The 26,527-nt window shown below is 40.3% G+C and overlaps 2 protein-coding genes and 1 pseudogene across 2 annotated transcripts; 2 read left to right on the forward strand and 1 right to left on the reverse strand.

The window, feature by feature from the left end:
• OR2I3P (olfactory receptor family 2 subfamily I member 3, pseudogene) lies at positions 644-1,597 on the forward strand (annotated as a pseudogene).
• Positions 2,825-5,600, reverse strand: UBD (ubiquitin D). Its single transcript, XM_005603658.4, has 2 exons — positions 5,119-5,600; positions 2,825-3,840 (listed from the first exon to the last, which is right to left on the reverse strand). Exons 1-2 carry the CDS (start codon positions 5,134-5,136, stop codon positions 3,370-3,372), a joined length of 489 nt encoding a protein of 162 aa, XP_005603715.1. The 5' UTR covers positions 5,137-5,600; the 3' UTR covers positions 2,825-3,369.
• Positions 5,601-24,087: 18,487 nt separating this feature from the next.
• On the forward strand, positions 24,088-25,026 carry OR2H1E (olfactory receptor family 2 subfamily H member 1E). The gene has a single exon (NM_001390990.1). It carries the CDS (start codon positions 24,088-24,090, stop codon positions 25,024-25,026), a length of 939 nt encoding a protein of 312 aa, NP_001377919.1.
• Positions 25,027-26,527: the final 1,501 nt, after the last annotated feature.

The raw sequence follows: 26,527 nt of genomic DNA on the forward strand, positions 1-26,527 counted from the left end.
ATCGGAAGCAGCCTAGGGAGAGATTCACCACAGATTAGTAGTCAGTAGTCAGCAGTATAATGGGTTGTATTAATAGAAGTAGAGTACCTCAAACAAAGAAGGTGATAGTTCTGATCTACCAAGGGTTGGTTATACCAAACCTGGGGTGGATTGCACTTATTTTTAGGCACTATACACAGTCAAAGAAAGAGGAAGGAGGGTCAGAGTGAAATCTGTCTTCAAATATCTGAAGGGCTATCACGTGGGAGGCAGATTAGATTTCTCCTTGTGTCCTGGGAGCACAGCGTGAACGAAGAGAGCGCTGAAAGAGCGCTGATTTGGAAATCAGACAGGCCTGAGTACAAGTCCCACATAGTCACTCACCGGCCGTGACCGTGGGACAATTTAGCCTTTCTATGTTCATTCATCTATAAAATGGAGATTCGATCTTCTCATAGAGTCTGGTAAATATATCAACTATGGATACTAATATATGGCTATCTTCCTAAACTAAGAGTTCAGATCTGTAAACGAGATTACATCGATACTTTGTAAGTGCTTCCAACCCTTCCCCCACCCCACTCCCTCACGCCCGGGTTTTCCTTTGCTCCTAAGGAATAATGAGACCCTCCTGTATTTCGTCCTTCCAAACATTCTGAGTGTTTTCCTTCCTTAGGCCAACCACAGCTCAGAGGAGCGCTTCCTCCTGCTGGGTTTCTCCGACTGGCCCTCCCTGCAGCCTGTCCTCTTCGCCCTTGTCCTTCTCTGCTACCTCCTGACTCTGACGGGCAACTCGGCGCTCGTGCTGCTGGCAGTGCGCGACCCGCGCCTGCACACGCCCATGTACTACTTCCTCTGTCACCTGGCCCTGGTGGACGCGGGCTTCACCACCAGCGTGGTGCCGCCGCTGCTGGCGAACCTCCGCGGCCCGGCGCTGAGGCTGCAGCGCCACGGCTGCATGGCCCAGCTGTGCGCGTCCCTGGCGCTGGGCTCGGTCGAGTGCGTCCTCCTGGCCGTGATGGCGCTGGACCGCGCCACCGCAGTGTGCCGCCCGCTGCGCTACACCGGGCTCGCCTCGCCGCGCCTCTGCCGCGCGCTGGCCGGCGCCTCCTGGCTCGGCGGCCTCACCAACTCTGCAGCGCAAACGGCACTCTTGGCTGCGCGGCCGCTGTGCGCGCCCCTCCGGGTGGACCACTTCATCTGCGAGCTGCCCGCGCTGCTCAAGCTGGCCTGCGGCGGCCACCGAAACGCCACCGAAGGCCAGATGTTCGCCGCCCGCGTGCTCATCTTGCTGGTGCCGTCCGCCGTCATCCTGGCCTCGTATGGCGCCGTGGCCCGCGCTGTGTGGGGCATGCGGTCCAGCGGGGGCCGGAGGAAAGCGGTGGGCACGTGTGGGTCTCACCTGACAGCCGTCTGCCTGTTCTACGGCTCAGCCATCTACACCTACCTGCAACCCACGCACAGCTACAACCAGGGGCAGGGCAAGTTCGTTTCGCTTTTCTACACTGTAGGCACACCGGCCCTCAACCCGCTCATCTACACCCTCAGGAATAAGGAAGTGAAGGGGGCAGCGAGGAGGCTCCTAGGGAGTCTGGGGAGAGGGCAAGCTGGACAGTGAGTAGGTCGCGGAGGGAAGATACTGTTAGCCCAGGGCCCAAGGATGGGAATGTCCATTGGAAAGTCAACCAGTTTGGCCTTCAGGCTGATCATTTCTGTATGAGGAACTGCAAGGTTTGTCCTCAGGGAGTCCAAGGTTAACGGGGGAGATCCCGTCCTCCTGTCTGCAAATGTTCCTGTGCTTGGGGATAATCCCTATATCCTCTACTGATACAGGTTTAGGGAGGGGGAAATGACCCTTGGGCTTTCTCCTAAACTGATGAAAAGAGAACGCGTGATTTGGGGAAGACCTTCTTCATTCTCAGGGGGTGCTGTAACCACCCCTCAAGAGTCCATATGCTGGAAAGATGATGTATGGCGTGACGCTTAACTTCAGCTTTCTGCGAGTCTGATGGAAGAGACCAGGGAAGACCCCGTGATGTCTGCCTTTAGGTGTCTCTCAAGTTGACAAGGAGACCATAGACTCTACCTTACAGGAGACCCCAGCCAGACAAAGGAGCCATGGTCTCTCATCTCAGGAAATCAGTCCAAGCCAGTGCCCACCTAGCCAGGTGACTAGTGCCCACCACAGAGCACCTGACCCATAAGTGTAATAAGAAACACCCATAAGTGTGGGTTGTGCTGGGGAGGGTCAAAATGGGAAACTCTTCTGCAGGAAGTGGTTCTTGAGCAAGTTTTAAAGAAGAGAAGGGACTAGACTAGTGGAGAAGAAGGTGGACATGTCTCAGGCTGGGAGAAAAACACATGCAGTAACGATACATGAGAGAGGGACAGTGAAACAGAGGAGTAAATGAAGGGAGTAAAATGGAGGAAGGGTCTGGAGTTCTCAAGAGAGGAACCCTGGTGGTGAAGGAAGCAGAGAGCTCTATCAGCCAGAACCTGGGCAGAGTGTTGGGGTCAACCCAGAGACCAGCCCCTACGCCCCTCACCCAAACTGAGACCTCCAACCTAGAGAAGACCCACTAGACCCTAAGGAAGGCACGACAGACATTGGTCCACAGTCCCCCACCTTTCAGGAAGTCCGTTGCCTCTCGAAGCACATCTGCCCCCAAGGAGCCCCCACTAGAAACATGAAATCTCTGGATCTCCAGGAAAAATAGCTTTCTATGCCCACCATCATCCCCAGAAATAAGAACAGTTTAATTGGGTTTAATTAGAGAGTAAGAGGAGGCAGAGTACCAGGTTTTATTTCATACCAAATAGCTTTAAGTAAGGAGAAGAGAATTAGTTGAATTGTGTTCCTAAATTCTTTATTAATTAGATTGTAATCATGTGAGAGTAATTAATTCACTTCATAATAAATCATTTCACTGTTCTCTATAAGTAGAAATTTAATTTGGTTCAACAATTATTGAGTGATATAATACATGAAGCACTGGGCTAAACTAAGTGGAAACATAGAAATTAGTGAAACATGAATCTCAACCTAAAATTCACTATCTTGTTGGATGGGAAAGAAAATAGGAGTTTTTCTATAAATCAGAGGGAACCAAGAAGCAAGCTGGCTTTGAATGCTATCTCTAATGTGCCTTAAAAATATATTTTGTTGTAAGTAATATGTGATACGCAATCGTACCACTTAATCAATGGTTAGAATCAAAGAATCATAGTTGGAAAGTATTCTGTAGTCTCCCTCCCTACTTCACCCCAAATCTCCTGCTATTTTTCTCTTTCTCATTAGTTTCGGGAAATAATCAATGGATGTGGTTGGTGAGTTAGAGCTAAAAGGAAATAAACTCCTTTGCTCCTCATATCACCCCCGCCCCAGGCTGGTCAACCCCCAATGCAGTGGGATGTCAGGAAGAGTAAACTGTCCTTTCTGATGCCATAATCTGCCATGGTCTTCCCATCTTCCAGTTTCTTTCCATTGCAAGTCACGATCTGTTTCTTAGGAGATATGGCGGTCTTGGCCTTGATCATCTCTTTCACCTGGGCCACTGAGCTGGACCTTCGCACCTGGAGGAGGTACCTTTGCCCCTCATCACCCGACTCCACCAGAGTCACGTTCAACTCCTCATCACTGGGCTTCACCACCTTCAGGGTGAGGTGGATGGTCGTCTCCTTGTCAATGCCATAAGATGATAGCTTTCTCATGGGCTTAAGAGTCTTCGAGCCCAGGAGAAGAATCTGGTCCTGCACGGGAACCTTGGTCTTAGACCGGACATGTTCGTTAATCTTCTTCACTCTGTCATACGAGTTGGCATTGAAGGTCATCAATTTCCATTGCTCAGAATGGACATTCACCTGGACAACAAAGGTCAAGAGACAGTTGCCTAGATTGCCTGCCACCCTTTACACCTCTTGTTTCCCCTCCCCAATTGCTCCTGCCCTTCTGATCCTCTAGCTTTTTTACAACAAGCTGTGTCCCTCCCTTTCTTGGAACCTCTCTTTTTGAATTTCCAGGTTATAACACAAACAATAAAAACAGTCTTATCCCTTTATAGCTATACCTCTTATCCATCTCAAAATGTCATTTATGATTTCCCACCTTATTCACGTGCATCCTGTCCAGAGAAACTTCATCAAATGTTAAAAACTAAATACAACTACAAGGCATCCAAAGATGTACATCAGACTCTAAAAACAACTCCCAAAGAGAATTTCCATAACTTGACATCCTAACAGGATACTCACACGGTTGCCCTCCATGACTTCTTTAGAAGGAAACCCTGGTTAGGACACTTATTCTCTGTACTGTTAGTTTCTTTTTTAATGTTTTCTTGCTTTAAAATAATAATTTCCATATTACAGTGACACTATGTTCAATATTACTTGTCCATCTGTATTTCCTGTGTTTTTGTATCTGCCTATTGTACAATATGATCCCTTCCTTTAATTAGACCAGGACCTCGCTCACAGAAGGTAGGAACTACATCTCAGCCTTACTTCAATAATCTGAAAATGAGGAAGCTCACTCCTGTGGTGTCACTTGAAAGCCTGGGAGGACCTCCCTAATGCTCTGTTCAAAAATGCCTTCTCAATCTAGATGTCACAGGCGTTTATTCACTGGACTGTCACTCCTCTGTGCAAAGCACTGCCCTCATTCCAGGTTCTCTTTCAAGTGCATCTATTCTTATATAAGGTAATGTCAGATCAATAACAACTTAGGGTAAATGAGTTTTGTGAACCTCTCCTTTTGGAGGAGAAGGAAGCTTAAGTTTAAGAACTCTGGACCCTTAAAAAGGATAAGGGACAGAGGGCTCAAAACAGTATTTCCATAGTTCCAAATCTCACCAGCCCTGTTGAGCACAAAGCCCACTCCAACTTCCTACCGTTTATCCCTAACAGTGGCCAGTCCAAGGTCTGACATAAAAGAGAACTCAGGAGCCAAATGACCAGCTTCTCTTCAGAGAACTTTCCTTCACATTCTGTAGATATCAATGCCTCTCTTACCCCCTTCACAATGCCTTCCCAGACACCCTACCTCCCTGAGCACTGTCCTTCATCCATCCCTGAACTCTCTCCCCAGCTCTTGGAGCTGCTTTCCCTTTCTCCATCCCCATTATCAAATCCCAAACTTACGCAGAGGCCAGAAGCCATCTCAGCAATCAAGGGAGTAGAAACAGGAGTCTGAGGAGACTGAGAGCGCACCCAGCTTATGTACAAGCAGCTGAGTTGGAAATCCCCTTCCTGGACTGTTGTGTTTGTCTAGATTTCCTCTGCACTTTGTTCTTGCATAACCTCATGAATTTTCTTTCACTTTTGCTTAAGTAGAGTCAACAAAGAAGACCTTTTGTTCAAGCCCTTCTCCCTCAGCCAGTACATTTGGCCTCCTTATTCCAAACATGGGATGGTGCTTCTCTGTTAAGAATTTTTCTCTGATTAACCCACCACTCCAAGTCCTGACTTATGACCATTCCGCCTGCTTCCCTGGGCCCTCACTGACTTGAAGACCTTTAATAGTTGGTTGTCCTCTCCTCCTGCTTTTCAGACCCACCCCCGCCCCCATCAGTCAGGGGCCTTCCTGAGAACATGTATGCCCAGGAGAGGACAGAGCTGGTGTGCAGTGATGTGACTGTGAGCAGCCTGTTCACACTAGCCCGGCAGGATGTGTGAAGCAGGCTTGAGAAGACAAAGTATAAATAACCCTGGACTAAGAAGTGTCGAGGGTGCCACTTACTACATTACCTTGGGCAAGTCTGTGCACCTCCTTAGATGTTGGTTTTCTGATCTATAAAATGAGATGATTGAGAGAACTCCTAAATGTCTTCCAGGCTCAGACAACTTTGTGTATAAAATGTCCTCTACAAAGAAATTTAGACTCTTGGGTCTTGAGGTCCACCACATACTTTCCCGTCCCAGAATCTGCAAACCAAATCTGCTACTTGAGAACAATCCAAAGCCTACAGTCAAATGCTTACTCCACCTTCCATACACTAAAACCATCACACATCCACTCTCACACCTCAGTGCCTCTGTTTCCCCAGCTGTCCTCCTGGGCTCTCCTCCCACTGTGATCACAGATACCTAAGGTGCTGCTCACTCCCTGGCCCTTGAGATTGGGATAGGGACAAAAAGAAGGTGCATGAGCTGTGTGCCCTCAGAGAATTTGCTCAATATCACTCTGATCCTGCTAACATTCCAAATTAATCACTCCTCTCTCCCAGACTCTCAGGACATTGCCACAAAAAAAATATTTTTTCAAAAAAGCATTTATTAAAAGTGCTCCAAACATTTTTCAAAGTAAAAAGTTCATGAAAGGGGCTGGCCCCCTGGCATTGTGGTTGGGTTCGTGCACTCTGCTTCGGCGGCCTGGGTTCGTCATTTGGGATCCTAGGCACAGACCTACACACCACTCATCAGGCCATGCTGAGGTGGCATCCCACATGGAAGAACCAGACAGATGTACAACTAGGATCTGCGATTATGTACTGGGGCTTTGGGGAGAAAAAAAAAATGAGGAAGATTGGCAACAGATGTTAGCTCAGGACCAATCTTCCTCACCAAAACAAGGACACTTAAAAAAAAAAAGCTAGTAAAAATGCCAAGTTATCATCTTTGTCTGCTGTGTTTTCAGTAGCCATTTACTGTATCTTCACTCACTGATAGATTTCAAATGATCCCATTGTATTCCAGGGGTTTCCATCCTGGTGAACTTGGCTTTACGGAAGTGCCTACATAGAGTACTGGAATCCAAGAGCTCATTCCTATATTACAAAAAGCTTAACATAAATCATGTTCTTCTATTTGAAGCTCCTATCAGTCAGTTAATAAAATTGAAAAGAAAAGTATTATTTCAATGTTTTTGTGGGGTAGATGTACTTTTTTAAACACACAGGATGAATAGGAAGGGGCAAGAACTGCCTGATGGAACAGACTAGAAACCTTGGTGCCTGATAGTCTCCTTTCTGATATTTCTCTGGGATCCTGTTGTCCTCTCTGTTTAGAAACCTGGATTGTGAACTGTGGCTGGTGCACAGCAGAGAAGGCTGCCCTGCATCCACTATCCAATAGCATTTGGCGATTCTGAAACATCACCGGTGGCTAAGTAGAAAATGTGAGATCAGGTTGAGGGTGATAAAGAGAAAGCCCTGCAGCAGGGTAGTGATGGGGGATGGGCCTGGAAAAAGAGACAGGAAAATCTGTAAAAGCCCGGACTGACTAAACTGTTTTTGCTTTTCAAGTTTTATTTGCACGCATTGTCTTCTTAGATCTTCACGTCATTTCTGGAAAGGGAAGAGGGAGAGTAAATGTTTAAAGCTGCTTAAAGTTAAATTACTCTCTTCTCATATCTTTTCCCAGTATATTCTTCCCAGTAGCCTACACCGTCTGGGTGCCAATGTCTGCATTCTCAAGGGGAAGCAGGGAACCTTAGCCAGAAGTTCCAGGAGGGGGAGCCCAGGAATGACATTCCCCAGGAAAGATATTTGTCTGCTCATGCCCCTCAGATATATACCCACAACCCAGACTAAGCTGCAGATCTGTAGGCCTAGCTGCTTCTGAGTTCCCTGCACATCCTTGAACATGCCAAGCTCTCTTCCACCAGCTCATTGAGCGTGCCTTTCCCTCCAACTCTACCTGCATTATCATGAATTTATAAGAATATGCAGTGTGAGGGGTATCTCCTCCAGGAAGCCTTCCCTAACTCTCCTCCTTCCTATTCTGGGTCATGTGCCCATCTTCTGTCCTCTCACACTCCCTCCGTAAGCCTCTCAGAGCACATTTCTCCAGCAAGAAGATCATCTGTTTACTTGTCTGTTGCCCCAGTAAACGGCAGGCATCTGGAGGGTCATGACTGTGTCTTACTTAACTTGTATCTTCAGCACTTCCCAGGCATATTGTCTGGCACAGAAAATATTTAATAAATATTTGCTAAATGCATGAATGAATTTATAAATGAAGAAGTAAATGAATAACAAAAAATGGAAATATTTAGTGAGTACTTATTATATTTCAGGAACTGCATATTATTAAATGGTACCTCATTAACTGTTTTAGCATTCTAATGAGGTAAATATTAGTATCTTTATATTGATAAGCAAGAAGCTAACTCACCCACAGTCATATTACTAGTAGCTGGTAAGCAAGAGTTCAAATGCAAATCTCCACTTCTATAGTCCTTACCTTCTTCTTATCATATTGTGCTTCACTGAAAAGAAAAGGTCTTCTTATTACAGGAAAGGTACAAGTTAGGGGAAGGGATACAGAGAGACAAACGAAAGCAGAGAATGCAAGGAGCCTTGGGATGAGTAAAATAAGAAGAGTTTGGGGCCCTTATATAGGTAAGAGTATTCCCAGCTGGAAGGCCCTGCCTAGATCACTCTATCCTGCCCGACTTGGCAGAAGTAAGCAAAGAGCCTGTGAGAGCAGGAGCCAGAAGCTGGAGGAAGGGATGGCCCCAGGGCCAAGTGGTTAAGTTCCCGTGCTCCACTTTGGTGGCCCAGGGTTTCACTGGTTCAGATCCTGGCGGACCTAGCACCACTCATCAAGCCATGCTGAGGCAGCATCCCACATAGCACAACCAGAAGGACCTACAACTGAAATATACAACTATATACTGTGGGGCTTTGAGGAGAAGAAGAAGAAAAGAAAAAAGATTGGCAACAGTGTTAGCTGAGGGCCAATCTTTAAAAACAAAAAAGAACCCGGAGCAAGATTGCAGCCTGGTGCAAAGGTAACTGAGAACTGCTCTCCCGGGACTGTGAGTGTTAACGATGCCACTGTCATGCAACTCCAGGTGTCAGCAGAGGAACGCCCACTGGAGCTGGGGATTTCAGAGGATTCCCTACCCAGAGAGCATCTGGATTTCTGAGAAACAGTGTCCTTTCAAGGAATGAGAATAACAAATCTGGACTCTATCTTCCTTCTTCTCCCTCCTCCCTTGCTCTGTGAAATTCCCTTCTGCCCTCAGGCCAGGGCAGGGCTTTTCCCAAACTTCCTGGTGCCAGTTTGCTGACCACAGGTAGGATTTCTTCTCAGACCTCATTTGTCAGTCTTTGCGTCTTACCACATGTCAATCTGACATTTTTTTTCCTCTGTGTTACAATAACTTTTGTCACAAGCGAAAAGATATCTTTTCATTTGCCCCTCTAACAAATTCAGAAAACCAGCCAAGGTGTGAAATCATGCTATGGAGATCTTGTCAGGTTCTAAGACAAATGTCTCCTCTATCTTCAAACCTCCCAGCGTGGCCCCAGCTGATGGGCATCTTGGGCTAGTCACTGCTCCCACGGAGGCCTCCCTGGAGCAGAGGCCTCTTTCCTGTCTCTTTAATAATGTCCATGAAAGGGTTTGTAAAACTGCTTTGATGTCTATAATATTGCTTCAGAAAGGCCAACCAAACTCAGTCTAAAGGCCACCGGGATTTCTCATTTATTGATGGTTGGGAAAAACAATTTGTCCACTCTCAAGGAAGGACACTTTGGAAATAGTATCAAAATTAAAAATGGACGTGCCAAAATCAAATACCCAAACACATTTCAGTAGTAGAGAAATAGATAACTGAATTGTAGAGTATCATCTGTGGTGACAATGGATGGATGATATCTGCAAGCAATGATATGGATGCATATGCTAGAAACCTCCTGAATAAAAGACACAAGATCAAGGAAACTGCATAAAGTGTGATACTCTTTATAAATCTTAAGACAAACAAAACTACATAGAGGTAAGCTACTTTACAGAGAGGTAAGCTACTTTGAAATTCAGAATGTGTTCGCTTTTTAACAGAAATGAAGCCCAATCTAAATGCTAATATGAGTTACTTGAAGAATTTCAACAGGGAATGAGGCACTTACGATCCCTCTGATATGATCTCATCTTGTCGTATTCAGAGTCTAAAGTTTAACTATAAGAACTTAATGTCTGGTAAAAGCAATTTATTGAATGGCTCTAATGTATGATACCTTATCACTTTAGAGTGTATTCACTCTTAAATGTGTATTCACTCTATTAAAGATAAAGTAATGTTATGGTCTAAAACATAAATGTTCTATAAGGAAATAAATACAAGCAAAACTGAACAATACAGTGTTGAGGACCCACACAAGTATGAAATAAAAGCGTTATAAAAATGTAAAAACCATGAGTGTTCATTATGACACTATTATGCTTTAGAGTTTACATATATTACATATATTCATTTGTGGTATCAAAGTTTGTAATAAAAATATAAATTAAAAAATTTTCATCTGCATATCCTCTAATCCAACAATTCTGTTTCTAGGAATTTATCCTAGTAATGTACTCATATATGTAAGAAATAAGCTCTGTATAAGAATATTCATGTGGCATTATTTGTAATAAAACAATGAAAACACTTACCAGTAAGGAACTAAATAAATAAAGGTGTATACAAAGTTGCAAAGTGTATTTATAATGTTCTAGTATTTGGAAAAGAAGAAAATATACACGTGTGCTGAAATATGCATACAATATCACTGGGAGGAGATATTTCTTCTGGAGAGAGAAACTGAACTAACTGAAGAACAGCAATGGGAAAGAGACTTACTTTTCATTATGTGCCTTGTCCTATTTTTATTTTTTTAGCTCTGCATGCTTTTTATGTTCTATCTAGCCAATAGTTAGAGATAGATGATAGATAGAGAGATAGACAGATAGTGTGGGAAGGGGTATGTATCTTTTTTATGCTATTGTTGGCTCGGGACAGAATTGACTATAAGCTATGCACCAATGGGAACCAGTTTCAGTGCTCATCATTAGTTGTCACACAAATGGCCATGAAAAGCTGATGGCTATAATAGGTTAACTGCCATGAATTTGTGCCTTCCCTACTCCCACACATGTACCACCCACTAATATTTTACATACCACAAAAGTTGGAAAGATTGATAACATATCCTACAATATTATCTGAAAGCAAGGGAATCTAAAACTAGCTAAAATCAGTTGCCAAATTTAACCAAAATGAAAGAAAAAATGCAATTTGAGGACAATCAGTGAGCCTGGTTCTTGGGGCTGATGGCACTCTGTGAAAATTGACAAAACTGACGAGGTAACTAGAATAGCTAATGCACTTGTGGGTGTAGGATGGCATGTGGGCCAGTGCCTCGTATCCACTTGCAGCAGTCAGGCCATCCTGGAGTGAATCCAGGCTCTACGTTATACTCCCCATGCAAATTATTTAACCACCCTGAAGCTTAGTACTTTCTTCTTTAAGTTGAGGATTTCACTTAGAATTAGGCTCTGCTACCATTAACAGTCATCTAAAAATATGTGGCTTTAAAAAGGTAGAAATATATTTCACTCCACATCAAAATCCAGAGGTAAAAGATTCAGAGCCAGTATAATAGTTCTGCTCCACAAAAAACTCAGGGCCAGGCTCCTTGACTCTGCTATTTTTAAAATATGGCCTACATTTTTGTGGTCCAAAATAGTAGCTCATGGCTCAGCCATTACATCATCATTTCAGGAAACAGGGTGACAGAAGTGATGAAAGAAGGTGCCAAAGAGAGAGCTTCAACTGTATTTTAAGAAAGGCTCCAGGAAACAGCCAGGAGATTTCTCTTACACCCAATTGCCTAGCATCTCATGACCACATGAAGCTGCAAGGCAGGTTGTGAAATAGTCTCTATTCTGAGCAAGTGTAACCTAACTGAAATAGTGTGGGAGGAGAAAGCACTACTACTGGGTAACAATGAGCAGTCTATGATGCAACAGGAAAAACAGTATCTGCATCACACGACTGTTGTGATGATTAAATGAGATTTGATTTGTGGCTAGGCGTTTGCTAATTTACAGAAGTAAGACCAGAAAGTGGACATAGAAAGGAGGCAAGTTTTAACACAGAATAACCTCAAAAAAAAACAAGATATGAAAAACACGGAATGGGAAAAAAGTGATCTGATATGATTCAAAAAGTTTTGAGTTATAAGGGGATTTTGATGCATCAAATGAAGATTAAACAATGCCCTGAGGGCTCTTCCAGCCATAGGATTCTAGAATTCACTGTTCCTACACTGTAGTCCAACACAGAGAGAATGATAAAAGAATCTGAAAATTTACAACAAAGAGAGTAGCCTGCATTGCACTAACTCTCCTGCCAGTAACAATTATAAATTCTGTAAAATAAAATATATATTAAAAAAAAAATCAACTGTTTGGGGGCCAGCCCCATGGCTGAGTGGTTAAGTTCTCATGCTCCACTTCAGGAGCCCGGGGTTTGCCGGTTGGGATCCTGGGCGTGGTCCTACACACTGCTCATCAAACCATGCTGTGGAGCCATCCCACATAGAAGAACTAGAAAGACCTCCAACTAGGATATACAACTATGTACTGGAGCTTTGGGGAGGGAAAAAAAAGAGGAAGATTAGCAACAGATGTTAGCTCAGGGCCAATCTTACTCAAAAATATAAATAAGTAGACAAATAAATAACTGTTTGAAGTCAGTGGAGAGTGATCAAAAGCAAGGAGAAACTAGAGGGCCCTCCACTCTTGAAAAAAGGGAACCATCCTTGCTGCCAAGACCAGCTAGGCAGCCAGCAGAAGGGGCGGACGGAATGAATGTACAGAACACGTCTATATAATAGACACAACACACTCTATATTATTTAATGGGACAGGTGACCATCAGCCTCTAGGACTGAGGTGAGGTCCCTCTGATCATCACGTATTTATTTGCAGGCCAAAAAGTACAAGCATAGCAGGAACTCATGCCAGCAGGAACATGCAAGTCAAAGCTCAGCAGTTCTAACCTTCCCCCCTTCAATGTACCCCAGCCCTACACAAGGCCATTCTATGAGGAGTATCCTGGGAACAAACAATCTGGCAAGTTATGCAGAAGCCGTTCCGTTCCTGCAAGGGCCCAGCGTTCTTAAGCCCCTTGCCTTCATGTTTGATAAGATACTACCTTCCGGCCTTTGATTCCAAAGCACAATCAATCTAACACAGTAATTTACGAGAATCAGCAAGTTGCATATTTCTCAGTCACCCATTTTGTAATTTGTTCTTGCTAAGCTTAAAGCCTTGCAATAATGTTGCTATGCTCTCCTGCAACAATCCTCAGTAAGATCTACATTTATATAGCTTTTCTCTGAGGGCACTCCTCAGTGCATGCGTGGTAGACACAGCTCAAACAGAAAGCTGCTGTCTTATTAGCTAAAGGATGCCAGAGTATCTGGAAATTAAGGGAAAAAAAAAACAGAAAAGAGGGAGCTACAAAGGGACAAACCCCAAAATTAGATGAGAGTTCTCTCAAAACCCTGGCTGACCATTGACCTACAGATGTACAGGGCAAACTCTTAAAGAGTCCAGGAACAAAATAACATCTGGAAGGCTGAAAGAACCAAGCAGAGATTTCTGCCACTTCCTACCACAAGGGAGATAGACAAGTTAGGGGGGCATGGTAAACATCTTGGGTTTTCCACTGAAACCCTAAAAGGACCAGAACTTACACATAATTCTCAAATACATACAGAATATTCATCAGTATATGCTAGGTAATAAAACAAGTCTCAAGGTATGTTCTCTCACCAAAATGGAAGTAAATTACATAAAGAAATGTGGGAAATCCACAAATGTTTAGAAATCATACAACATAATTTTAAATAGCCCAAGGATCAAAAAAGAAAACCTCAAACCAGTTAGCACATAATTAAAATAGAATGAAAACAAGACATATCAAAACTTATGAGCTGCACTTAAAAGAGTACTTAGGGGAAATTTTAGAGCCTTAAAGAAAAGCCTCAAGTCAACCATCTAAGCTTCCAGCCTAAGAATTTACAAAAAGAAGTGTAAACTTAATCCAACTCAAGCAGAAGGAGAATCAGAGCAGAAATCAGTGAACAGGAAAAAAAAAAAAACCCACAACATAGTAAGTCAATAAAAACAAGAGTTAGTTCTTTAAAACAAAGCAATAAGAAGAAACTTCAGCTACACAGATCAAGAAAGAGATAGAGAAGAAAAAAATTAACAACATGGGGAAGGAAATAGGATACATCTCTACGAAACCTACAGAAATAAAAAAGATTATGAGGGAATGTTAGGAACAAATTAGACAACTTGGGTGAAATTTTAAAATTCCTGGAAAGCAGAAATTATCAAAATTGACTCACAAAGAAATAAAAAATCCGATGAGACCCATGACAAGTTTAAAAATGGAATTAATAATTTGAGATATTCCCATACAGAAAAAAAAAAGTTCAGGCTCAGAAAGTTTCACTGGTGGATTCTATCAAATATCTAAGGAAAAGATAATACCAATCCTACACAAACTTTTTCCAAAAATAGTGGAGGAGATAACATTTCCAAACTCATTCTATGACGCTAGTATTACCCTGATGCCAAAGCCAGGTTAAAAACATCATAAGAGGGGACCAGCCCAGTGGCACAGCAGTTAAGTTTGCATGTTCCACGTCGGCTGCGCAGTTTTTGTAGGTTCAGATCCCAGGTATGGACCTACATACTGCTTATCAAGCCATGCTGTGGCAGACGTCCCACATATAAAGTAGGAGAAGATGGGCACAGATGTTAGCTTAGGAACAGTCTTCCTCAGGAAAAAGAAGAGGATTGGTGGCAGAAGTTAGCTCAGGGCTAATCTTCCTCAAAAAAGAAAAATTATAAGAAAAATACAGAAAAATATCCCTCATGAACATACATGCAAAAAAAAAAAAAAAAAAACACCTCTTAACATAGTATTAGTAAACCATATCCTTTAACATGGAAAAAGAATTCTATACAATGACCAAGTGGGATTTATGCCAAACATATAAAGTTGGCTTAATATCTAACAATTATTTAATATAACATACCATATTAATAAGATAAATGCCAAAAATCATGAGATCATCCCAAAATACATAGAGAAAGCATTTGAAAAAGTTCAGTAGCCACACGTCCCAAGAACTAGGAATAGAATGGAACTTCCTCAACCTGATAAAGGACATCTACCAAAGCCCTAAAACTAATATCATACTTAATTTGAAAGTCTAAAAGATTTTCCCCTTACATTGGAAAAGGTAAGGGTATCTGTTCTTTCTACTTCTATTCAGCATCCTATTGGAGTTTCTATCCAATGCAATAAGGCAAGAAAAAGAAATTAGCAGTGTTAAAGACTGGAAAAGAAGAAGGAAAATTGTATTTACAAATGGCATGATACTGAATATAGAAAATCCAAAAAGTCCACAAAAAAAATCTACTAGAACTAATAAATAAGTTAGCAAGGTCATAGGATATAAGATCACTACTTAAAAAACAATTGTAATTCGGGGCTGGCCCCATGGCCGAGTGGTTAAGTTCGCGCGCTCTGCTGCAGGCGGCCCAGTGTTTCGTTAGTTCGAATCCTGGGCGCAGACACGGCACTGCTCATCAAACCACGCTGAGGCAGCGTCCCACATGCCACAACTAGAAGGACCCACAACGAAGAATACACAACTATGTACCAGGGGGGCTTTGGGGAGAAAAAGGAAAAAATAAAATCTTTAAAAAAAAAAAAAACAATTGTAATTCTACATACTAGCAATGAACAATCCAAAAGTGAAATTAAGAAAATAGTTCTATTCACAATTGCATAAAAATTCATAATAATAAATTTAACAAAACGTGTAAGACCTGAAAATTATTAAACATTGCTGAGAGAAATTAAAGTTCTAAATAACTGGAGAGTTAGTCCATGTTCATGTATTGGGAGATTCAATCTTATTGAAATAGATATTCTCCTCAAATTGTTCTATAGATACAATACCTAGCAAAGTAGAAGCAGAATTTTTTTATAAATTGACAACCTAATCTTAAAACTTACATGGAAGAACAAAGGACTGAACATAGCCAAAACAACTTTGTAAAAGAAGAACAAAGCTGGAGCAATTACACAATCTGATTTCAAAACTTATTATAAAGCTTGAGTAATAAAGACAGTGTGATATTGACATAGGATAGATATATAGGTCAATGAAACATAACAGAAAAATCCAGAAATAAACACTTACATTTATAGATAATTGATTTACAACAAAAATGCCAAGGCGATTCAATGAGGAAAAGATAGCTTTTTAAAAAATTGTTCTGGGACAATTGAATACCCATATGCAAAAAAAAATTTTGTATTTGGACCTTTACCTTATATCATACACAAATATTAACTCAAAAGAGATCATAGATCTAAACGTAACCACTAAACTGTAACACTTCTAGAAGAAAATCTTTGTGATCTTGGATAAGGCAAAATTTTCCTAGATATGACACCAAAAGTACAATACATAAAAGAAAAACTGGATAAATAGGACTTCATCAAAATGTAAAACTCTAGCTCTTTAAAACACAACATTGAGAAAATGAAAAAGCAAGCCACAGACTGGGAGAAAATACTTTAAAATCATACATCTGATAAAGAAGTTGTATCCAGAATATGTAAATAACTCTTACAACTCAAAAAATAAGACAAACTACCCAATTTAAAAATGGGCAAAGATATGGATAGACATTCACCAAAGAATATATGAAAATGATTAATAACATCAATATCTTTGGTTATTAGGAACATGCAAATTAAACACAGGACAACACTACAAATCCACTAGAAAGACTATAATGAAAAATACGATATAAGATATTGATTAGGATATGAAATGCTGGTACTAGTGTTGGCAAAGATATATCAAAATTGGTAGAGCCATTTTGGAAAAAAATTCAACAATTTCTTTAAAAGTTACATATAAATTTACCATACAATCTAGCAATTCCACTCTCAGGCACTACCCAAGAGAACTGAAATCAAATGTCTTCACAAAGACTATTACTGGCTCTTCACAGCAACATTATTCATAATACACAAAAGGTGGAAAAAATCCAAATGTCTATCAACTAGTGAGATCAGTGAAACTCCATAGAAAGTCTGAAAACAAAGTCATACATACAAGATCAACTGATTTTATACAAAGACATCAACATAATTCAATGGGGGAAATGATGGTCTTCTCAACAAATGGTGCTGAAACAACTGGAGATATATATATATATATATATATAAATGAACTCCTATCACTGCATACACAAAAACTAATTTTAAATGGGTAATGTAAATAACCATAAAAACTGTAAATAAAAAATTCTAAAAACAATCATGAGAGAAAATATTATAACCTTAGAATAGAAAAATATTTCTCAGGACCCAAAAGCACTAACTACAAAAAGGTAATTGATAAGTTTTCAGTTAATGAAATTTGAAAGCTTCTTCTCTTTGAAACACACTTTCAAATGAAACATGAAGCCACAGACTAAAGAAGATAAAATATATTCACCTGACAAAGGGCTTTTATCTAAAATATATAAAGAACTCATACAATTCCATCATAAAAAGACAAATACCTGCAATCCCTATCAAATTTCCAATGACATTTTTCATAGAAATAGAACAAAGAATCCTAAAATTTATATGGAACAACAAAAGAACACGAACAGTCAAAGGAATCCTAAGAAAAAAACGAAGCTGGAGGTATCACCCTCTCTGACTTCAAAATATGCTACGAAGCTATAGTAATCAAAACAGCATAGTATTGCCACAAAAACAGACACACAGATCAATGGAACGGGATTGAGAGTCCAGAAATAAACAAACACACACCTATGGAAGCTAATTTTCAACAAGGGAGTCAAGAACATACAATGGAGAAAGGAAAGTCTCTTCAATAAATGGTGTTGGGAAAACTGGACAGGCACATGCAAAAGATCAGTTTTTTACACCATACAAAAAAGTAGCCCATTATCTTACACCATACACAAAAATTGATTCAAAATGAATTAAAGACTTAAATGTGAAACCCGAAACCATGAAACTTCTAGAAGAAAATACAGGCAGTATGCTCTTCAACATTGGTCTTAGCAGCATATTTTCAAGTACCATGTCTGATTGGGCAAGTCAAACAATAGGAAAAATATACAAATGAGATTATATCAAACTAAAAAGCCACTGCACAGCAAAGAAAACCATCAACAAAACAAAAAGATAACCTAACAATTGAGAGAATATATTTGCAAATCATATATCTGATGAGGGGTTAATATCCAAAATACGTACAGAACTCATACATCCCAACAACAAAAAAATTAACAACCCAATTAAAAATGGGCAAAAGACGTGAACAGATATTTCTCCAAAGAAGATATACAGATGGCCAACAGGCACATGAAAAGATGTCCAACATCCACTGATTATCAGGGAAATGCAAATCAAAACTACAATGAGATATCACCTCACACTCATTAGAATGGCTATAATTAGTAAAACAGGGAATAATAAGTGTTGGAGACGATGTGGAGAAAAAGGAACTCCATACACTGCTGGTGGGAGTACAAACTGGTGGACCCACTATGGAAAACAGTATTGAGATTCCTCAAAAAATTAAAAATAGGACTACCATGTGATCCAGCTGTTCCACTGCTGGGTATTTATGCAAAGAACATGAAAACACCAATGCATAAAGATCTATGCTCTCCTATGTTCATTGCAGTATTATTCACAATAGCCAAGACTTTGAAGCAACCTAGGTGCCCATCAAAGGATGAATGGAGAAGGAGATGTGGTATATATACGCAATGAAATACCACTCAGCCATAAAAAACGATGAAATCTGGTCATTTGTGACAACATGGATGGACTTTGAGTGATTATGCTAAGCAAAATAAGTCAGAGGGAGAAAGTCAAATACTGTATAATCTCACTCATAAATAGAAGATAAAAACAACAACAAACCAACACATAGAGACAGAGATTGGAGTGGTGGTTACCAGAGGAGAAGAGGGGAGGGAGGCGGATGAAAGGGGTGATTAGGCACATGTGTGTGGTAATGGATTGTAGTTAGTCTTTGGGTGGTGAATATGTAGTAATCTACACTGAAATCAAAATATAATTATGTACACCCAAAATTTATATAATACTATAAGTTAATATTACCACAATAAAAAAAAGACCAATGCAATAAAATATAGGCAAACTTGAACAGATGCTTCATGAAAGAAGATAATATAAGTAGCCAATAAAGAGATGCTCAACAACTTAGGCATCAGAGAAATGTAAGTTAAAACTGTAATGAGATATCACTTCATATCCACTAGTATGGCTAAATTCAAAAAATTAACAATACTAAGTGCTGACAAGAATGTAGAGAAATTGGAAATCTCAAAATTGCTGGTGGGAGTACAAACACTTTGCAATATAGTTTTAAGGTTTCTTATAAAGTTTAACATACCCTTATCACATGATCCAGAAATTCCACTTGTAGGTACTTACCCAAGAGAAATGAAAATATATTTCCAGAAAAGGCTTGTACGTGAAAATTCATAGCAGATTTATTCATAAAAGCAAAACTGGAAACAATTATTTATTGCTGCATAACAATTACCCCAAAACTGAATGGCTTCAGACAACAAATATTTATTATCTCATAGTTTCTATGAGTCTGAACTCAAAAGCAACTTAGCCAATGGTTCTATCTTAGGGTGTCTCATGAGGCTGTAGACAAGATGTCAGCTGAATTGCAGTCCTTAGAAGATTTGGATGAAGCTGGAGGTTAGTTATAACATGTCTCAATCATGCTGTTTATTGTTAGCAAGGAGCCTTAGTTCCTCCCCAAATGTGCCTCTCCACTGCTTGAATGCTTTCATGACATGGTGGATGACATGAACAATCCAAAAGAAAAAACAAGAAGGAAGTCACAATGTCACTTATGACCTAGCCTTGGATGTCACACACCGTCATTTCTGCCACTTTTTATTTGTTACAAGTGACTAAGTACAATTCACACTGAAGAGGAGAAGTAGGCTCTACCTTGTGAAGGGAGAAATATCAAAGAATTTGGGGACTAATTGAAAACCACCATAAACCCAAATATCTATTATTTGGGTTTACGAATGGATGAACAAATTGTGACATATTTATACAGTGGAATACAATGGAATAATAGTGATAAAAGAGGAATGGACTGTTTATACACAAAATAACATGGATGAATCTCAATGTTGTGCAGAGTATAAGAAGCCAAACACGAAAGGGTGTGCACTGAATCAATCTTGTATGTGAAGTTCTAGAACAAGCATAACAATCTAAAATGATAGAAATCAGATCAGTGATTACTTAAAGCATGGAGTGGAGAGAATTATCATAAACGGACATGAGGAATTTCTTAGGTGATAGAAATGTTCTATATCTTCACCAGGGTAATGTTTACCTGGATGTACACATTTACCAAAACTCAGTGAACTGTGCTTTAAAATCTGTGCATTCTATTATGTAAATTATACTTCTATTTAAAAGGAGGAAGGAAATAAACCAAAGTAAGGAGGTATTGATTAAGCACAGTAGAGGCTTGTGAGGAAAGACTGGAAATATGGGACACCCAGGAGATGGTGGCAAAAAGAAAACAATACCCCTGTACTCCTCAATTACACAGGGGAGCAGAGGTTGACCTTTTATTTACCAAGGGGAGCATCATTGCTGGCACATTTCCTCTAGATCCTCCCCTCTCTGTTTAACCATCATTAGTGGCAATGGCTGATTAATTGTGACTTATGAATGAGGCCCCTAGTCTTGGCAGAATTAATGAGCTGTTTCTCTCCACGGAATGGGAGTCCTGGGATCCCTCCCTCCATCACCTCATCATGCTTCCTTTTTTACCTCCAGGACCACTAAAAGAGAAGGTAATTTTCTGCATTGAGGAGGAGAGGTTAATAGCGAAAACCTCCATAGTAAGGAGCTCTCTCTGTCTTCACACCATAGCAAAGTGATGGTGGGATGTGGTTACTGTATAACCTCTTCAGTCAGCCGACCTGAGTTCAAATCTCAGCACTGGTGCTTACTAGCCACACTTTCCAGAACAAGAAATTTATCCTCTGTGTGTTTTCATTTCTTTCTCTGAAAAGGAAGCTAAGAGTACCTTCCTCTTAAAGTTGTTATAAGGAGCAATATACTGTGAAGTGCTTTGAAAAATGGCTGGGGAAGTAAGCACCAGCAATCATACTCTTACTTCAAATCTAAGCTCTAACCAATTTCACAGGTATAATTTTTCTCTATAGTTTTCCTTTAGTTCTCAATGTGAGAATCAAGTGGATGCTCCAACCAGTCCAGAAGCTCCTAGTCATAGGGAAGCTCTGGCAGCAAGGCACCGAGGAGATTCTGACTTTACTGTGGGTAAGTTACAAGCGTATTCTTCTCCCACAGCCCATCCATTTCCACACGTCCTCAGTAGTGTTTGAATCAAACAGGGTCTAGAATCCTGGCCCTGGCACTAATTGGATAAGTGAATAACCTTGGGCAAGTTACTTAACTTATTTGAGACTGTTTTGTCTGCAAAGAAGGAATAATGTTAACTATTTTTCAGGGTTGTTGTCAGATCAGGAAATTTTCAGGAAATTTTTCAGGATTTTCAGGAAGTTTTTTAACATAGTACCTGATACATAGGAAGCACTCAACAAATGGTAACTGCTAAGGCAATAGGTGGTTATCATTAGTGGGTTATAGAGCAGAATTTGTATCTCATAACCTTGTAGCACCTAGTAAGTGACTGGCTCTTTGGTGACCAACAAAGGAATGAACGTATACATGAATATGGAATTAATAGGAAGTTGGAAAAGTAGGGCTTGCCTTTTGTTGGAGTAAGACAAAAGCAGGGTAAAGAGAAGGAGAGTAGAAAGATATGCTTTGAGTAAGAACAGGAGAGAACAGAGAGCTAAAGGAAGATAAACACTGCAGAGATTCAGAAACATACAAAATTGAGACAATACGTAGCCAAGAGAATAAAAATGTGAAAAATTCTAAAGTTGATGGATAAATAAAATATGGTGAGCAATTGCTGTGATATAAAAGGTATGATAACTGTAAAGTTTGAAAGGAATGATGATTTAAAATAATCAGAATAGCATTTACTTATTCAAGGAGAATAAAGGAAATGTGATCGGGGAGGGACACACGGAGGGCTGCTAAGATATTAGCAACATTCGTTCCATTCTTAAATTGGGGATAGGAGGGAAAGTACAACATGTGTTCATTTTATTATTCTGCAAAATCCATAGACATATTATATACACTCTTTTGTTCAAATAATTAACATTTTTTGAAAAAGGAAACAAATCCTCTCCTAAAGGGGAAAAGTAATGATGGAGAAAAGAACATGGAAGAAAACAAAAAAAGAGGGAGTCCCGACAGAAACAGAATAAGATGCATCTTTTAAGACAAAATGGAGCCCCTGAGATGGAGAGATGATCACACCATCCTGTAAACTCCCAGGGCACTTTCTGCCAACAAGGCCACCAAGTTGCTTGCCACCTCATCCCCTAAAAGACCTTCCTAAGATTGTCTGTTTTCAGAAGACCCCCAGTTCCTACCTCTTTACTGCCAGGGTGGCTGCCACATCCCACTCCCATCTTTGATCTCATGTTCTGTGTCCCAACACAGTCTTTCATAGCAAAGATCCAGGTCACCTTAAAAATCTTTAAAAAACTACCTCTGGAAGGTTTTCTTTGACTCACTCACTCAGATTCCTCCTTTGATCTTCAGACTTCCTTCTCTCACCTACCCATTATCTTTGTTTTATTTGCCTTCAGTTTCTGGGGGTCTTGACAATTTTCCATGTATTTCCCAGTGTTTATCATGTGCATGAGGCCACGCTCCCTCCACCCTCTCAGCTTCTCCTGGTGAGGCCTGAACCCATCACTCTATACTTTAAGACGTTGTTTCAGTGGCTAAGGAAAGACTACTAAAAAGAACAAGGTCAGTCATAAGAAGTCTAGACTGGATCTTTTATGAGAAAAATTGCAATAAAGGTCATTATTAGAAAAATTATAAGTATGGACTACAGAGTCCATAATAATATTTTATCAGTGTTGGATTTCCTATATTTAGTAACTGTACTGTGTTTACACAAAAAAAATTTCCTTTTGCTTAGAAACAAGATGCTAAAATATGAAGGCATGAAGAGGCATTATGTATGTAACCCGCTACCCAGTAGCTCAGAATAAATATAATTCCATGTATAAAGAAAAAGGTGAAATAATAAAAAGTAGCAAATACTAACAATTTGTTAATATGGATAAAGTTTATACAGGAGCCTTTTAGACTACTCTTGGAAATTTTCTGCAAGTTTTAAATGTATATATAAATGTTTTTTTAAGATTCAACTAGTGAATAGAATTAAGGAAGCATTAAAAAATTCTAAATTCTACTTCAATATCTCAATCTCAACTCTGCGTATTTTGCTATTGATGTAATCTTGTCTGAAAAGGAAAATATTTAAAAATTATCTCACCTTTCTTGTTTCTAAGCTGCAATATTGGAGATTTTTGCAGTTACAGAACAAAGAACTGGCGGCATTTTTGGTCTTATTTTTGCCATATTGCACATAATGTTAAATTGAGGTTAGGGCTTTTCCTTTGTTGGGAATGCTCTTGTTAATAAACCATAACTTTTTTAAGGGGACAAAATCATCTAATTAATGTCTCTGTGGTGGGGTCACTTCACACAAAGGAGAAATCTCCTTAATTCATGATTTTACCTCTAGTGGCTCCCCTCCAAATAAGGGTAATATAGATAAAACATGAATGATTCCAGGAAATATATGCCCCAGAGTAGAAAATAACCCTGAGTAGATATTTATGAAAGTGAAATTCAGTCAAAAGGATTTCTTTGCTAATTCTTCCTGGATACACTTAGGAGAATATTGGGAACTATCACAGTACTCGGAACAAAATAAGTGCTCCATAATTGATTATTGAATTAATAAAAATTATTTCATTAATCCATATTTCACATCAGCTTTTTTTGCCTTCAACCAGTAAGTCTGAGGTACCAGTGTGAGGCTCCATCTGTTTTCCAGCATATTTGTGGTTTCCTCCTCCTCCTAGACAACATCTGACCAGGAGGAACAGGGGAAGAGAAGGAGCCACTGGACTGTGATGTGCCTGTAAAGAAACGCTGACTGAGAGGAAGGGAAGAGAAACATCCTCCTGCTATGACCCGACAAGTACGCAGAGACAGTTTTGCTAAGACAGGTCGGAACACACTGCTCTGACTTCTCTCATCCTTCTGGGTCTGGACAGGAGCAGGCCATGGTCAACCAAAGCTCCCCAGTGGACTTCCTCCTTCTGGGCTTCTCTGAATACCCAGGACTTGAAAGAACCCTCTTCATCATTGTCTTCACTTCCTACCTCCTGACTCTGATGGGCAACACACTCATCATCCTGCTGTCTGTGCTGGACCCCAGGCTCCACTCTCCTATGTACTTTTTCCTCTCCAACCTCTCCTTCTTGGACCTCTGCTTCACCACAACTTTTGTTCCCCAGATGCTGGTCAACCTCTGGGACCCAAAGAAGACCATCAGCTTCCTTGGCTGCTCTGTCCAGCTCTTCATCTTCATGTCCTTGGGAACCACTGAGTGCATCCTCCTGACAGTGATGGCCTTTGACCGCTATGTGGCTGTCTGCCAGCCCCTCCACTATGCGACCGTCATCCACCCCCGCCTATGCTGGCAGCTGGTGGCTGTAGCCTGGGTTATGGGTCTTGTCCAATCAATAGTACAGACACCACCCACGCTCCGCCTGCCCTTTTGCCCCCACCGGAAGATAGATGACTTTTTATGTGAAGTCCCTTCTCTAATTAGACTATCCTGTGGAGATACCACCTTTAATGAAATCCAGTTAGCTGTGTCCAGTGTCATTCTCGTGGTTGTGCCCCTAAGCCTCATCCTTGTCTCTTACTGTGCCATTGCCCGTGCAGTACTAAGGATTAATTCTGCAAAAGGGAGGAAGAAGACTTTTGGGACCTGCTCCTCCCATCTCATGGTTGTCACTATCTTCTACAGTTCAGTCATTGCTGTCTACCTCCAGCCTAAAAATCGCTATGCCCAGAAGAGAGGCAAGTTCTTTGGTCTCTTCTATGCAGTAGGAACTCCTTCACTTAACCCTCTGATATACACCCTGAGGAACAAGGAAGTAAAGAGGGCATTCAGGAGGTTGCTGGGGAAGGATGAGGACCCCAGAGAGAGCTGAAGGAGAAAGCTGCTTAATGTGCTTTCTAAATTATGAAGATTTTATTCATGATTTATTAGAGTGGTGAGTTCCTCAGTCCACTGTTTTTTCCACACACACCTGAGCCACTGCAGTGTGTCACTGTGTAACAACGTGGCATTTAAGAGAGAGAGACAGAAACTGAGTTAAGAGGAAGTAGGTATCTCTATAAGATACCTTAAATTCAAACGCTGTCAAGCCTGACCATTCTCATTATTTCTTCTGTTATCCTTCCTGTTTTTACTGTCTTGCCTTCTATAGATTCCCTAACTCTGTCATGCTCATTTTTGGCTATATAATCTCTGTTCAACTGTTATGTCAGTATAGGGAGATAGCTCCACCATGACACTCTGGAGTCCTTACACATATCTACATACATCACACAAGCAAAGGCTTGAAGCACAGCTAATCTGAGACTTGGCAGGACGCCTTTTGATCCTCCTGGAACATGACAGAATGGAAGACTTGTTAGGATCTGCCTCAAAGCCGTCTCTTACTCTCCTTCTTATATCCTCCAGGAGGCTGTCAGGAGACAATTCCTTATTACCTCCCAGATTTTGATGGGTTATGAGGCTTCTACTCTATACCCCTTAGGATATTAATACAGCATACCAAATCCAGGAACATAAAAAAAGAATTATACTATGACCAAGTAGGATTTATCCCAGGGATGCAAGGTTGGATTAACATCTGGAAATCAATTAATGTAATTCTTCTTATCGACAGATTGAAAAATAAAAATCACATGATTATCTCAATAGATGCAGAGAAAACACTTGACAACATCCAAAACCCTTTCGTGATAAAAACATTCAAAATAAAACTTGGAATAGAAGAGAACTTCAATTTGATAAAGGGTGTCTACAAAACCCCCCTAAACAGCTAACATCATACTTAATAGTGAAAGACTAGATGCTTGCCCCTAAGATCAGGAACAAGAGGAGGATGATGTCTATTTCACTACTTCTATTCAACATTGTACTGCAGGTTTTAGCCAAGAAAATTAGATAAGAAAAAGAAATAAAAAGCATCTAGGTTGGAAATGAAGAAGTTAAAATATCTCTATTTGCAGATGATATGATCTTGTATACAGAAAATCTTAAGGAATTATCTTAAAAACTACTAGAACTAATAACTTGAGTTCAGCGAGGTTGCCAGATACAAGATCAATATACAATTATCAATTGTGTTTCTATACATTTGCAATGAAAAATCCAAAAATAAAATTAAGAAAAAAACTTATTCACAATAGTATCAAAAAGAATAAAATAGTTAGTAATAAATTTAACAAAATAAGTACAAAACTTATACCCTGAAAATTAACAAATATTTTCAAAAGAATTAAAGATCTAAATAAATGGAAAAACATCCTATGTTGATGGATCAAAAGACTTACTATTGTTAAGATGACAGTATACCCCAAACTGATCTATAGATTCAACACAATCTATATCAGAAACCCAGCTGACTTTTTTGTGCAAAT

Source organism: Equus caballus, chromosome 20 (genome assembly GCF_041296265.1).
Source record: "Equus caballus isolate H_3958 breed thoroughbred chromosome 20, TB-T2T, whole genome shotgun sequence".
Taxonomy (NCBI): Eukaryota; Metazoa; Chordata; class Mammalia; order Perissodactyla; family Equidae; genus Equus; species Equus caballus.

Bases quoted from the DNA above. Each gene is read 5' to 3' on its own strand.
- OR2H1E (NM_001390990.1), top strand. From the start codon at position 24,088: ATGGTCAACCAAAGCTCCCCAGTGGACTTCCTCCTTCTGGGCTTCTCT.